Source organism: Babylonia areolata, chromosome 19 (genome assembly GCF_041734735.1).
Source record: "Babylonia areolata isolate BAREFJ2019XMU chromosome 19, ASM4173473v1, whole genome shotgun sequence".
NCBI lineage: Eukaryota > Metazoa > Mollusca > Gastropoda > Neogastropoda > Buccinidae > Babylonia > Babylonia areolata.
This window is the reverse complement of record NC_134894.1, coordinates 36,629,300-36,644,873: the sequence shown is the minus strand read 5'-3', so window position 1 is coordinate 36,644,873 and position 15,574 is coordinate 36,629,300. Positions and strand designations below refer to the sequence as shown.

Sequence of the window (15,574 nt, the reverse complement as noted above, 5' to 3'; positions counted from 1 at the left end):
AAATAATAGCCAGGAACAATGCAAGTACGTAGCATTTAATATAGTGATCGAGAGATTTCAATTGTTTTTAGTTATAACATAAATGTGGAGAGTACCTGCGCTTATTTATGAAGCAGAGGTTTTTTCGTTGTTGTTTTGTTGTTGTTGGTTTTTTTGTTGTTGTTGTCAGATGCATCTGCGCAAATAGTATGTTTAAAAGTTATTTAAAATGGTGCAAACTGTAGGTGAACAGTATTTCTCGTCCATTTTATCGTCACGGTTGCGTATGCATATGCTGAAAACGTGACAGACGTGATCATGTGCCAGCGTGCAAAACGTGTTCCCGTGATTTTATTTCCTGTAGTTTTTGATTACAATGATATCTAATCAAGATGACAGCACCAATAGTATACCAATGAACAGAAAAACGGCGAGGATAGGATTTATTTTCCTGGTGAGAAAATTACGTTCAATCTTGACGCCGAGAACGTCGAACTTGCATCTACTAAAATGTACCATATTGGGAGGTTTTCTGTAGTTAGTTGTACTCTTCGGGAACCGAGGATGGAAACAGAGTCCGAAGAAAACAAAGACGGACCTAACAAAAACATGGAGGCTTGTTCTGCAGTGGAGAAAGAATTGGATAAATTGAACGCGAAATTGATCGCACTGCGTGACCATGGCCAACGTTCACTTGAAGATTTCATTACTTCTGTTCAGGATATCAAGACAGAGTTGTCACAAGGTAAGAAATATCGACTGCTGCTTTTCGGAGCTCTCTCTGAAAAAGAAACGACAGATAATTTAACTCGTTTTTGTTTTTTGTTTTTTTTTTGTGTTTTTTTATTTGTCAACATTGCTTTTGAATATCGAATTGAAGATTATGATCTGAACAAGAATTGTAATGACCTTTCATGTATTATAAACTGTTCACCACTGAGAATGTGGTACAACATACGGTTGAGGGATAACTGGGAAGGCGATGACATAATATTTCGATGATCGGAGACTGGAGGGAAGTGGTTAGATATAATATGAAATTAAATGATCCCATAATCATAATGTGTGTGTTCTGGCCAAACAAAGATGTTGGTTTTTTTGTTTGTTGTTGTTGTTGTTTTTTGTTTTGTTTTTTGTTAGTTTTCCTTGACACACAGTCATATTAAGTGTCTTCCCAAAACGGCAAAAGTCCATGACAGACATTTTGTGACCAATTTACCCACCCCAAAATGACCAAAGGAACTGTTTTGTTTTGTATACGTAATTAGTTAGGATAGTAAATTTTCCAGTTCTAAATGAAATCACATAAGAGAACATTAATAAATTCTGGTTATAATATTTACAACAACAGACTGTTGTTGTTAATGGGGCTAGATCTCAGGAAGCGAATGTTACCAGCGGTATTCCACAAGGATCAGTACTTGGACATGTACATTTTGTTATATTTATTAATGACCTCCAGGACAATGTTAGGATGAATGTCAAAATGTTTGCAGATGATACCAAGCAGTTCGCTTGGTCTGACACAGAGGGACCCCAAAACCTTCAAGAAGATTTAGATCGGTTGCAAGAGTGGTCAAACAAATGGCTATTGAGATTCCATCCAGGAAAATGCTGCTATTAAAGCTTGGAAGGAAGAAGTCTGAAGCAACATACTTGGGAAATGAAATCAGGCAGGATACAGATCATGCAAAGTGATGCTGAGAGAGACCTAGGAGTTATCATTGACTCAAAGCTGGCATTCAGGGAACAGGTAGCCCAGTCCACAGCGAAGGCAAATAGGATAGTGGGTGTGATTTGAAGATCGTTTGACCACCTCAATGAGAAAGTATTTGTCCAGCTGTACAAGAGTTTAGTGCGCCCATTACTTGAATATGGGCACTGTGTGTGGCAGCCTATGCATAAGTCATTATGCAGTGACATTGAGGATGTTCAGCACAGAGCAACAAAACTGCTGTCATGCCTGAAAGACAAACCCTATCGGGAGAGACTGCGTGAACTAAAATTACCATGCTTGGAGCACTGGAGGCTCCGTGGAGACATTATTGAAGTATACAAATACTTACATGGGTTTTACTTAGTCTCTCGACCTAGCTTCCAACTGGCGTCCACACGTGATCTCAGAGGCAATGCTTTGAAATTAGAGGAACACCAGTGCTGTCTTGATATCAGAGCAAACTACTTCTCCGAAAGAGTAGTTAACACCTGGAATGGTTTACCAGAGTCTTTGGTGACGGCACCATCTTTTGACTCTTAAAAGCTGCCTGAACAGCTACTGGACTTAGCTACCTTCAGTGTATGTTCCTGCTTGCCAGTGTACTTGCCTTTGTACTTGCCATTGCCCACACATCAGATGCATATATGTAAATAGATCTCAGACAATGGACAGGCCCTTGACGGGGCCTCAACCGCCTAATAGTCAAGTCAAGTCAACAACTTGAACAAGTAAAACTACAACAGTACCAGATAACTCTAGATGTATTCATCCATAAATAGTTAATTTCAATATGATGATGGAGTCTCCCGTCGGTCCGATGGATGAGTAAGCAGGCAGGCTTATCTGTCAGTGTGTGTCCTCATATAGGAGAAGAGGCCGATTCTGGATGCGCAGCACTTCCCATAGGTGTTGCAAGGGAAAGCGTCTCCAGAAGTTGAGACCTGCTTCCTTCGCTCACGCTTCTCCTTAATGGCCAGCGTTCTCTTGTTTTCAAACGTCTAATGCCACTAGAGCACAGCATCCTCCAGCGAAAGCAGTCAAGGGCATCAGTTTCCCAGGAAGCGATTGACATTAGCCTGGTTGCCTGACCAGCACAGGTGACTTTTTTTTTTTTTTAGTGAGGATGAGTTGTGCAGTCCCTTCCCCACTCTCTCGTCTACCGACGCTCACAGTCCCACAGGTGCAGATACTGCCACGTGAAGGACGGCCTCGGCAGGTGCAGGTTTTTTCTTCAGAGCTCCGTCTCCTAGGGGGACTTTCAGCCAAGGCTAAGAGCTCCCCCTGCCCTTTGGTTATCCTCTTCCGCCTTCACAGCCGTTGGGAAAGGTTTTCTCCTCCGCCTGGTCCGTTGTTGGGAGACACAATTTCTACACATTGTCTAAAAGCATGGTCATGAAGGGAAAATGTACACAATTTCTGCACGTAATCTAACAGACAGTAGGGTTATGAAGGGGAAATGTACACAATTTCTGCATTGTCTAAAAGACTATATACATGTAAACTACATCCAGCTGATGAGAAGAAAATGAACCTGAGGTCTAACGCTATCATCACCACCTTCATGTTCGTTTCTGCATATATTGTCAGTGTCGCTCTGTTTTCTAGTCAGTTCTTCATTAGATATACATGTATACATCATGTTCATTCAGAAGGGAAAAACAACAAAAACCAAATCTTGTCTTTGAAAAAAATAAAAATAAAAATAAAACCACAAGGTACCATTTCCTCAGGGCTCAAAATCTGTTTTAGTCAGGTACTTTTGCAAGATAACAAAAGCAGTCAGAGGAGCAATTTAGGATGATCTAAATTGTAAGCTGACCTAGTGGTTTTTGATTTTGTTTGTTCTTGTTTTCTTTATTATTGTTGTTGTTTTTCTCCACCCATGATATGTTTAAAAACAAAAGTAATCCATGAATCACACAACCTCACATTGATGTAGTGGCTGATAAATTATATTTTCTATATATCATTTGCCATGGAAAACTTCAGTCGAGTTTTGGTCAAAAGCTCTACATGTCATGTGTCAACTTTACAACTTACAAGTTATTGAAGTATCAGCTACCATAACCATGTCACTGAACTATTTCTTTTTTCCAGCCTCTGTAGAAAATTTTGATCTTTATCTTTTGTCGGAATAACGAATTAATCAGTTAATGCTTAAGATCTGTTTCTTTTTTTTTTTTATCTTAATTCTTATGCAAGGGGAATTCTGCATAATAATAAATTATAAAATTATTATTATTAATATTATTATTAATACATATTATGGAGTATACACTATAGCTGCTTTTTCATCAGATTCAGAGATCGTTTATTGTTTTGACTATAGTATAAAATAGCTATAATATATATTTTATGTATAAATGTGCATGTTTTTCAGCTCCTCCAGATCTCCAGCTGTCATCCTTACAGGTGACAACATTGAAACAGAGTCTGCAGAGAATTCGAGATGGAGTGTCCCGTATCAGCACTGAACACAAGGATCTACATTCTTCTGTCTCCAGGGTCGGCAAGACTGTCGACAGAGTAAGAAACAGGCATATACTGATACAGATATACAGATATTATATACGCATTAATAAATTGAATTTTATCTTTTGCACAACAAATTTTTATCAGTTTTTGGCACATATCAACAACTCTTCACTTTCCCTTTAACATTTTTTTTTTAAGGCTTTTAATCTTGAGGTAATTGTAATGTGACAATGATAATAAATACATAGTATAGCATTATCATCGATATAGTCAATAGTGTTTGTCAATTTTTTATTTTTTTTATTTTTTTTTTTTTATGATGTGAATGTCTCAAACAACAGATCACATCACTCACCTACAGGCATGAAAAATGAGCTACAATTAGAAGTGTACAAGACCAGAGTGAAATCTCATTGCTAGTGATGCAAGAACATAAGAGGCATTGATTTGAATTTCAGCATTGTTAATGGTGTCTTGAGGATTGTGTCATTGGATTGATAACAAAGAAAAATAATGTTTTTTTTAAACACTTGTTTGCATTCTTAAGTCTTAGTGTAGAGTCTTCTTCAGTCAGCCATTAACTTGATTAAGCTTTGAATGAGCAATCAATCGGCAATGCATGAATGTAAAAAATATATAAACAGGGGTATGAATTTATTAAATGAGCTAAAATTAGAAAGATGATTGCAATAAGTATACACGATTAAAATTCCATTAGTACAATGTATATATTGCACTGTTTCAGAACTTTGTATCAGATTTCTCAGCAATTCTGACTGAGGGTGCCTGCGAAGGAGAGGTAAATCAGAGGCTGTTGAATGAGATTATCTGTGAACACTTCTTGCGTCAGGGCAAGCTGGACATTGCTGAGGCTCTGAATGAGGTAACCATTGAAATGAAGTAGTTGCATTTTGTTGTTTTTGCTTTTTCCATTAATTTGATTATAAAAAAAAAGTAAATTTGGAATTGTACAAATAGCATGAACAGAGCATATTATTACAAGCGGACAAACTCTGAATCTGTGTGAGAGCACAAAGTATAGTTGAGTCGCACACAGTCTGTGCATGTGAAAGAGAGAGAGAGAGAGTGTGTGTGTTGTTATCTGTGAACAGTTTGAGGGTATACCTGTATTTCATTTTTGTTGCAGATTTGCTGAAAACAATTTATGCAGTAATCATGTCAGTAGGTAGTTATTGTTATTTTTAGCCGAATGTTCACCATGGATGGCAGGTTGTATAAAACTTACAAAATTGAATTAATCTTGCTACTTTTAGTAGTAGAAAATGTTCTGAGTGCAACTTCCACAATTTCTCGGCCATTACATGTTTTCTTTAATCTTTTCTTTTTTCTTCTTTTTTTCCTTTTTTTTCTGAAATTATTTATACAGCAGTATCTTCCAGAACTTTGTAAAAGAGGAGGAAGTTGTATTGTATTGTATTTCTCTTTTTTTGTCACAACAGAGAGAGTGCCACCCATTTTTTTGTATTTTTTTCTGTGTGCAGTTTTATTTATTTTTCCTATCAAAGTGGATTTTTCTACAGAATTTTGCCAGGGACAACCCTTTTGTTGCCATGGGCTCTTTTACATGAGCTGAGTGCATGCTGCACACAGGACCTCAGTTTATCGTCTAATCCAAACGACTAGCGTCCAGACCACCTCTCAAGGTCAAGTGGGAGGGCGAGAAAATATTGCCAACTGAGCCGTGATTCAAACCAGCGCGCTCCGATTTTCTCGCTTCCTAGGCGGACGCGTTACCTCTAGGCCATCACTCCACATCACAGATAAATGAAAAAAGAAGGGCTGTACTTTGGGGATTATCACAGCAGCTTCCTCAAAGTTTTAGGTCCACCGTGCCTGTTTTCCTGTTCCTCATCTGCTTAATGTTGTTGACTCACTTGGATTACTCAGATTTTTTTTACTCTAGAATTGTTAGCAATTGAAATGCAGTATGCAAATTACTTATGTCATGCTGTATAAATACTTGTGTAGTGTTTCGGTAAAATTCAGAATACACAGTAGGAAGGTGGGGTTTTTTTTTAGCTCACATTTTAGATTCTTGGGAAAATGAGAATGCATGGTGCCTGTTGCAGAATTTTGCCGCAATGAGCGTGAATCTCTGTATGGGTATGATTGTGTATGAGAAGGGAGAGGGATAATGGGGGATGTGTGGTGGGGTGAGCAAGCAGCTTGGAGAAAAGTGATGCAGCTTATGATGCAAATTTCATTTTCAGGATGCTAATCTGCAACTCGAGATGGACAGAAAAGAACCATTTTTGGAATTACATCGCATTCTTGAAGCTTTGAAAAATTACGATCTTGGACCTGCGCTTTTGTGAGTGTTTGCCTTATCTTAGATTTAGTTTAAAGGTTTTAATTATTTTTTGACAGATCTGTCCCCTGATTTATTATATTTGAATACCCTGTTTTGTTTTTTCACTTTAGACTTTTTTCTTTTACCAGAAATGTCTAATGATCTGTCTTATCTGTTCACATTTTATCTTGGCATAATATTAGTCGTCTTGTACCAGTTGAAGCAGTGTCAAACTTTGTCAAAGGAGATTATTTAATGTAAACAACACTGACTTTAATTTATGATATATTAATTCAGAATCAAACTGTACAGTATCTTCAAGATTTTTGTCATGGTATGACTAAAGGAAGAACATCTGAATCAAATGAAACAAGTGTGTGCCTTTCAAGTTCAGTGTTGAAAAAAAAACTTGCAGGTTATCAAATGGGGTTAACTGAGAATAGCTGTTGGTACTGGAAATTAAAGAGTTTAGAGGAATTTTGATGTCTTGTCTTTAAAGTGTCAAAAGGAAACATTCAGCTGATCATCTAAAATTGAACAAAATAAAAAATGAAAATGCAATATCTCCAAGATTTCAACAAGTCTGTTTTCTTCTTATATCTTTCCCATGTTTTTAATTCTTTGCCCCCCCCCCCCCCACCCTCTCTTTTCTTTCTTTATTTATTTACCAGATGGGCTCAGATGAACCGAGAGCGGCTGGCTGAAGAGAATAGTTCACTGGAGTTCAAACTACACCGCCTACAGTTTATCAGCCTTATCCGTCAAGGCTACTCTGTTCAGCAGGACGCCTTGCAGTATGCGCGCAACTTTGCTCCCTTTGCTGCACAGCATACCCGAGGTGGGTGATTCGATATTGGTATTTCATTGAAGCAGCAGGCTAATGTCATGATAAATATAATATGTAAAGAGAGCTTAGGAACAAATCTGAAGGAAATTTTGAAGAGTAAAAATATTATTGATTTGGAACAGGAAAGAGTTTTAAAAAGAATTTTTAATTACACATGCTTAACCATGACCCACTAGTGCAGACTCCAACAGGGGTCTGATTCCTGTCCTGTGCAAACTACTAACCGCCTATGCAGAGAAAACGAAAGTAGCTAAGGCCGATAACTTCCTGAAGTAGGTTACGGAAGAAAATTTCCTTTTAATTACACATACTTAACGGTGACCCACTAGTGCAGACTCCAGCAGGGGTCTGATTCCTATCCTGTGCTAATTTTTTTTGTCCGACAAGATGCTGTAAAGAAAGTAAACTCATATGACATATTTTGAAACGAGTATTCGATAGATGTTTGTGATTATGCCAACTTGGCAAAGTTCAAAGATTTATTATTAAGGCACGCTCTAACTCATTTGATTTGTTGCAACATTTATTAATGAAAATTTTATCTTAGTTTAACCTCTCACATGTGTATTAAAAGCTTACCTGCTACATTATTGTGGGTTTTTTAACCAGTGTCTGTGGGTAGACTGAGAAATAGTTGGTAATTATGGTGATTGTTTTTTTCTCCATTCTATACTAATTTTATTATAAAACAAAGTTGGTTTAATCTTACACATTTCTGTTCTGTTATGCTGATCTGCCCTTTTTTAAAGCAGTTTTTTGTGGGTTGACTGAGAAATAGTGGGGATGTTTTTGTTTTTTTCCTGTACTGGTAGTATTTTAATCGTAAAACATTGAGTCGTATGTTGCACAAAAAGTTGTTTAAGTTGAAGATTTTTTTTTTAATCTGGAACATTACTGTTGTGTTACGCTGACCTGCTCATCCAATCAATATTAAATCCAGATGATGCTGCTGATTTCTTTTTTTTTCTTCTCAGAACTGCAGAACTTGATGGGAAGCTTGTTGTACCTGAGGGAAGGGGTGGATAACTCACCATATGCCCACCTTCTGGAGCCCATCTACTGGCAGGAGATCTGTGATGTCTTCACCAAGGACGCCTGTCGCTTGATGGGCTTGTCTGTACAGAGCCCCCTCAGTGTTTGGTGAGCTGTGGTGATGTTAGCATTCATGTGCATGCTGTCTGGCAGATGCTTGCAGATTTGTTGCAGCGTTTTAACTCACTTGCTGCCATTGTCCGCATATGCAGATGTCATCGGACAAAGCGTTGGATGCCAATGTCCGCATATGCGGATTTGGATTTTGAAAAGTCGCGCTGATGGAGTGATGTGTCAGATATGAAACTCAAAAGCAGAACTGATTCTTAAGTTATCTCCGGCCAACTTTTCATTCACACACACGCTGTGTGTGTAGTAACACGCTCGTTAGCAGACGACAATGAAGCATACCTTGGTCAGCTCTGCAAGTTGTTTGACAAGATGGCGTCGCGTCGAAGTGTTTGACATGGTAGGAGAGGTCAAACGCAACACAGCGTTGAAGCTACTTTGGAAATGATCCAAACTGAAGGCTCTAATGTTGAAGGAGATAATGTTGATTCGTTGGACAGTCATTTTGAACCATATCCCAATGAACTAGAAATAGATTCAGCCACTGAAGAAGGTGTTTACAGTGGAGAGGAAAGTGAGTCCTGACCATGTGCCAGCTGACCGACACTGACAACGAAATCACTGAGCAAACGGACGACTTTGCTGGTGTTTTTACCAGTGATTGGACTGAAAATGGTGAGTGTGTATGTATTATATATATAAATCTATATATATATATATATGTGTGTGTGTGTGTGTGTGTGAAAGAAAACATTGTCGCATGCTCAGGTGTACAACTGTGTGTGTGTGTGTGTGTGATTGCATGTATATGTCTACTTATTTTCTGTTTTAAAATAACATGGAGTTTATTTGCAGAACAATGTGCTATAGAAATGACTGTAATAGTACTAATACTGATGATACTGTCATTATTGTTTGTAATATTGTAAAAAAAAAAAAATATATATATATATATATCTAAGGTGGTTTTCTTTGACTACATGTAAAAAACTTACCACATTATGCTTCCATTCACATAAATATTTAGAATAAACAAGGGAATAAGCAAACAAATAATTTAAACAACAATAAGAAGAAAGAGTCAGACCTGCATGATCATTTGTGTGTGTGTATGGTTGCAGGTCATGTTGCTGTGCTGAAGTGGCAGGACAAAAAGCCAGTTCATGTGCTGACTACAGTCATGCTACCAACTACCATGGTCAGTGTGACAACACGACACCGTCCTGAAAGACAGAAGCCAGCTGCAGTACAAGACTACATCACCAACATGGCTGAGTGGATATGAGTGACCAGCAATTGCAAGTGCAAGGTCTGTGAAGACCTGTTCATGCGCCACAACGCACCAAGACACCAAACTGCCAACTGGTGTCCAAAATGTGGAGTTCCACTGTGTGTGAAGCTGTTCCCAAGACTCAACATCACCTGCCATAAGCTTTTTCACTCTAGAAAAGACTATTGTCAGTGATAATACACCAGGATTTTCTGTACAGTGAACTCCTTTTTTTATGTAGACAATTTTTGTGTGTGTGTGTGTGCCTCAATTTCAACTTTCTCCACCATCTGTTCATACTTTATTGTATGTACTAGGTCTTCAGTTTCTCAAATAGTGTTGGGATGTGATGTGGAACATTTGTAAGCTGTTTAAGGACACTTGGTATACCTTTCTGATAGGTGCAAAAGTGCTACAAAATACACAAAAAATGGTTACCGAGATCAACAACAAGATGGTGAGTGAATAATTTAATTTTTTGCACACTATGTAACAACATTCACTGAATACACATACTAAATTTCAATTGTCTGAGTGTTTATTTGTTTTTTTGAGAATTTTTTTCCCATCCTATACAAACCCTGGGTTTTCTGGGATTCGCAAGGGCAAAATCTCTTGGCATGGAATGAGTTAATGTTTGTGTCATGAAGATGTGCATTGGCACCTGTAAAACAGTTTTGCGGAAGGCTAAAATTATTGATTAACTTGGAATAAAGGCATTTAATATGTGAGTGACTTACATGGTTTATGTCTTTGTATGCCATTTAGTGCATATGCAATGAACTAGAAGCATAAGTACCAACAGTGTTAAATAGCTGTTGATAGAAATATATTCAGTCTAACACCTCGTGGATGTCTGGAAGAAAAAAAAAATGTTGTGTATGTTATACCATTTCATTGGAAAGATTCAGCTCACAAACATGACAGACTATTTATAATGGTGATGGGTTGTATTTATGACACCATCCATGCATCATTCAGTTTTGTTTTGTTTTTTGTTATTATTTTCTTGGCTGAATGTTGAAGTTCTCAAGCGGTTTGATGAAATCTGTGATGTTTCTTGTATTTTTTAAAAAGAAAAATTCTGGATTTAGGAACACATCCATTGTGGACAGTGAAACTGATATTTAATAACAAAGGTAAATTGCTTTGGTAACTTGTAAATGATTTGAATTCATAAACATGTACAGATGAAAAAGGTATGGGGAGAGATGGTAGAGGATGTGAGGGTGTCTATGTTGCATGCTGGTGAAAAGCTCCAACTACTAAATCAGTGAGCCTGCAAGTGCCCAGCAGTGAAGTGAATCATGTGGTTTGTTATGCAGCATTCAGGCTGGTTGTCAGGCTTTACCTCCCCTGCTCAGCATTCGTCAGGTGATGATGCAGCGACATGTGGCGGGTGTGTGGAGTAACAAAGAGGAATTGCCTGTGAGTCTCTTACACTTAGTGTTTTTTTTCTCGCTATGTCTGTGAGAGAAAGAGAGAGATCTGTATAGTAAAAAGAAAGAAAAAAAAAAGTATTGCGTAAATAAGCCTATAATTAAAACTAAATAAATTTTAAAAAAGGGGAGGGGGTGAATGGGGTGGGGGTGAGGAGGGGGGAGGGGCAGGAATATTTGAGGACTAAATTTTTGGGCTATATTATGAGGGAAAAAGTGTTTTCAGTCTTGCAGTTGGGCAGACCACCTCATTCATTTTAGTGAATATGGTGATGTCTAGTTTTTTCTGGTTTGTCCCAAATGTGCATGTGTGCATACACTCTCTCTCTCTCTCTCTCTCTCTCTCTCTCTCATGCACACACATGATAATAACACATGATCAACTGTATTGCTGAGCAAACAAAGGAATGCGCATATTTCAAGACAGCAAAACCACATGGCTAAAAAGATGTAGTCCTGCTAATTGTTCCATAGAGTCAAAATACAGATTTAATGTGTGCCAAGTGAGGTCACATGTTTCTAACAGCATATGGTTGCAATTGTTGAGTATTGTGAGGGAAGTGCAATACATTTTTTGTATGTTTTTTTGTTTTTTGTTTGTTTGCTTAAGTCGGTAGGAATCATTCATGAGCAATAAAGTCTGTGTCTCTTTGTTTCTTGCATCTGCTTGCACTGGAATGATTTCTGTCTTGTGTCTTAGGTGGAGATAGACCTGGGCCACGAGTATCATTTCCACTCCATCTTTGCCTGTCCCATCCTACGACAGCAAAGCTCTCATGCCAACCCTCCCATGCGTCTGGTCTGTGGCCATGTCATCTCCAAGGATGCACTGGCCAAACTGGCCAACTTGAACAAGTAAGTGTCCAGTTCACTGCCATTTTCAAGGTATAATATACATGTGCATATTCAGTTGCAGACCTTGATTTTTTTTTTATTTTAAAAGAGAGAGGGAGAGAACAAAAAAAAAAAAACTTAGGAAAAAAAAGACAACAGGTAATGGATATAATAACCGAAGGTTGTTTTTTCACTGTCTTATGTCTGATGCATAAATGGCCACACAGGTGTAGCTAAGGATGGCCAAGAACTGTAATTAGTGGAAGTGAAATAAATAAATCAACAGAATACTTTGCAAACCCTTGGTGTTACTTTCTGTCAGCAGTTCATGCATAGTTTTTGGCCGTATGTCAGCTTGAGCATAAGACTTTATTGTCTTTTTTTGTTTACCATTTTGACATTGTTTGCAGTGTCTCCCTTCAAGTGACAGCCAGACTCTCGAAAGTTGGAAAAGTGTGCTAGAATGGGTTTAAAAAAAAAAATCCAGATCTTCCTTTCCTCCTCCTTTTTTCAGTAATCCTGGATGGAGCCTCTTTGTCCTTGACCACCCACCTCCTCCACCAGCCTTGTTTAGCTCTACCTTGTATTCCTTCTCTTCCTCAGAATTGATTTGTTTGCTACAGTTGAACTGTACAGCATTGAAAGGCGAAGCAGATGACAGAATCTAAGAGAAGTCTTGTGTGTTAGCACTGGACTTCAGCAGAATATGCCTGGCTGTGGCTTTGCACAGGTGGTTGGAGATGAGCAGCATTGGGAGTCATGCTGCTGTAGAGGCTTGCATGTTTTCCGTGATAAGACATGCTCACAATCCCAGTGTTGTGCTACATCCATCTTCTTTCCACTGGCTGGACGGCATTGTACTGGGGTTGTGTGTATGTTCTTCTTGGATAAAAGAGGGTTAAAATTAAGACTGACACTTCTAATCTTACTCGAATTTAGTCCTGTCTTTTCGCTGTAATTATCCCCACATCTTCTTTCCACTGGCTGGACGGCATTTTACTGGGGTTGTGTGTGTGTTCTTCTTGGATAAAAGAGGGTTAAAATTAAGACTGACACTTCTAATCTTACTTGAATTTAGTCCTGTCTTTTCACTGTAATTATCCCCATTTCATTTTCCCTTATCATTCTGTTATGGGATGTGATTGTGTGTGAGCAGAGTCAAGTGTCCCTACTGCCCGATGGAGCAGATACCAACTGAGGCCAGGCAGATTTTCTTCTGAGACATTTGGCAAGACAGTAGAGCAAAGCAGCATAGAATAGGACACATGGAAAAACAACAACCCACTGCAGAGAGAAAATCAGCTGGCAGCGACAAGTTTTCACAAACTTTACTTAAGCAGCAGTAGTGATCATCACAATATCAGTCTTATTTCTGTGTTTTTTCTTCTTATGTATGTTTTTGGTGGTGGTGGTGGTGATGGCTTCCATATGAGTTTTTTTGGTTGTACTTTCCTTTTTTTTTTTTCTTCCTTCATGGATTATTTGTCATTGCTAGTTTTTCCTTTCTGTATCTCTGTGTGTATACCATATTGAGAATTGCTTTCCTTTTTTTTTTTTTTTTTTTTTTTATTCCTTCATGGATTATTCGTCATTGCTAGTTTTTCCTTTCTGTATCTCTGTGTGTATACCATATTGAGGATTCTGCTTCCATTCTCATTGCATGTCTTTAAAATCGCCAGCAAAAGCAAAACATCTGTTTTAAAGAAAATTAGCTACAATTTTTTTTCTTTTACTTGAGTTTATTTATCAGCTCTGTAAGGTTTCATCTCAACAAAACAATGGACTTCTGTGTGTGTGTGTTCAGGTGTGTGTGTACACCAGTGTGCAGATATGTATAATGGACTTTGAAAGTTGGTCATTGCGTGTGAGAGTGAGTGTGTGCGTGTTGTGTTTGTGCACACTTCTTTCTTAATACCTTTCATTGTGCGAGTAATTGCTAGTCATTGCAGTTTTTTTTTTTCCTCATTGGTGCATGTGTATCACTGCAGACTGAGTGAGGAAGCAATCCAGTGACTGTTTTAGAGTTATTTTGTTGTTGTTTTTCAGTCGCATCATAAATTGTGAAACATTGGCTTGTACCCTACTGGCACAGCTAAAGCGCTAGATGAGCATTTTGTTTTCTGCTACATATCAGTTCCATTAATGTCTTGCTTTCCATTTTGGGGGGTTGGGGTGGGGGAGAGGGGGTGCAAGGGGGGGGGGGGTCAGGAAGGGTGTTAATATCAACCTTTGGGTGTCAGATTTAAGGCACTGACTTCATCTATACCATCACATTTGACATAGCATTTCGTCAGCCATATGCACTGGCTTTCTGTTTGATACGTGATTGATCAGAATGCCTTTTAATTGAATCGGTCATATTTTATACTGGCTGCCTGTTTGAAATTGTCATGTTAACTGCCTTTTAATTGAATAGATCATATTTTATACTGGCCATCAGTTGGAAATTGCAGTGTTGGTTTCTTTACAGCTGCCTTTTTTTCTTTTTTTTTTTATCATTATGTTTGTTTTTTTGTTTGTTTTTTTCGGGTTGTTTTGTTTATTACTGAAAATGCTCTCATGACATTTAAGTTTCCATTGAAACTATATGCATTCAGTTTGAGCTGAAACTGCTCATATTGAACTTTGGCTTTCCATATCAGTGGGAATACTAGTGCTGCAACTTTTAGAATCCTTTCAAATACTGGTGAATATGGGGTTTTGAGTAACGGAAAGGTTGTGTTGCTATACACAGATGAAGATATGGTACTTGTCCACAAATACCGAAGGGGAGGATAGTAAAAATGCATGGCATGAAACTGAGATGTTTTCGGATTGAGCAGATTCATTCTATTCATTTCAAAATTAAAGAATATGTGATAATGGACTGATAGAATTACATATTACTCCCCACTGTATAAACATCAGGAAACCCTCACTTCTTGTAGTAAAATGCCAGTCAGCAGTATTATCTGTTAAATATTGATGTAAAACTTGTGATTACTCACTGTGCGCACATACGCACACAGAAAATATGAAGATAGAGTATTCCACATTTGTCACCTATCATGAAAAGAAAAAGAAAAACGTTTAAGGAAAAGAAAGACAAGGTGAACAAGTTGGAGAGTGGTCCTGCAAAGATACTTATTGTAGTGACAGTGGTTAATCATGTCTTGAAAGTTGCACATAATTGTTGCATATATATTTTGATCACTTATTTGTAATTGACTATGATGTGTGTGTTGTCCCTTTCTGTCGTGGTCTGGTTGACACAAGCTGTGTGCATGATTAAAGGATGAAGTTGCAATTGTGTGAGGATAAAACTTGGTAAATGTGAAAACATTTAAGATACGTATTTTCATCATTTGCTTCAACGACAAAAAAATCCTGTATTAGTGATCTATATTTACTTTTGTAAGTATTTTTGGTTATGTATCAAATAAAGTCTGGATTTTAAAAAGGGGGATGTGTTGTGGTTTTGAACGATTGAATATTCTTCTTCTTTTGCTCTTCTTGTGGGTGACATCTCGCATGTAGGACAATATGTAGTGCACGCAAGTGTGAAAATAAAAGTGTGTATTCATGCTTCTGTTTTCTGCAGATGTTTTAAGCAACTCGGATT

General features: G+C 37.9%; 1 protein-coding gene across 1 annotated transcript; it reads left to right on the top strand.

Moving 5' to 3' along the window:
- The first annotated feature begins 542 nt into the window (after positions 1–542).
- Positions 543–15,176, top strand: LOC143293667 (E3 ubiquitin-protein ligase RMND5A-like). The gene is made up of 9 exons (XM_076604802.1): positions 543–724; positions 4,077–4,222; positions 4,917–5,054; positions 6,403–6,503; positions 7,154–7,320; positions 8,304–8,469; positions 11,026–11,128; positions 11,840–11,994; positions 13,130–15,176. Exons 1-9 carry the CDS (start codon positions 544–546, stop codon positions 13,191–13,193), a joined length of 1,221 nt encoding a protein of 406 aa, XP_076460917.1. The 5' UTR covers position 543; the 3' UTR covers positions 13,194–15,176.
- The last annotated feature ends 398 nt before the right edge of the window (positions 15,177–15,574 follow it).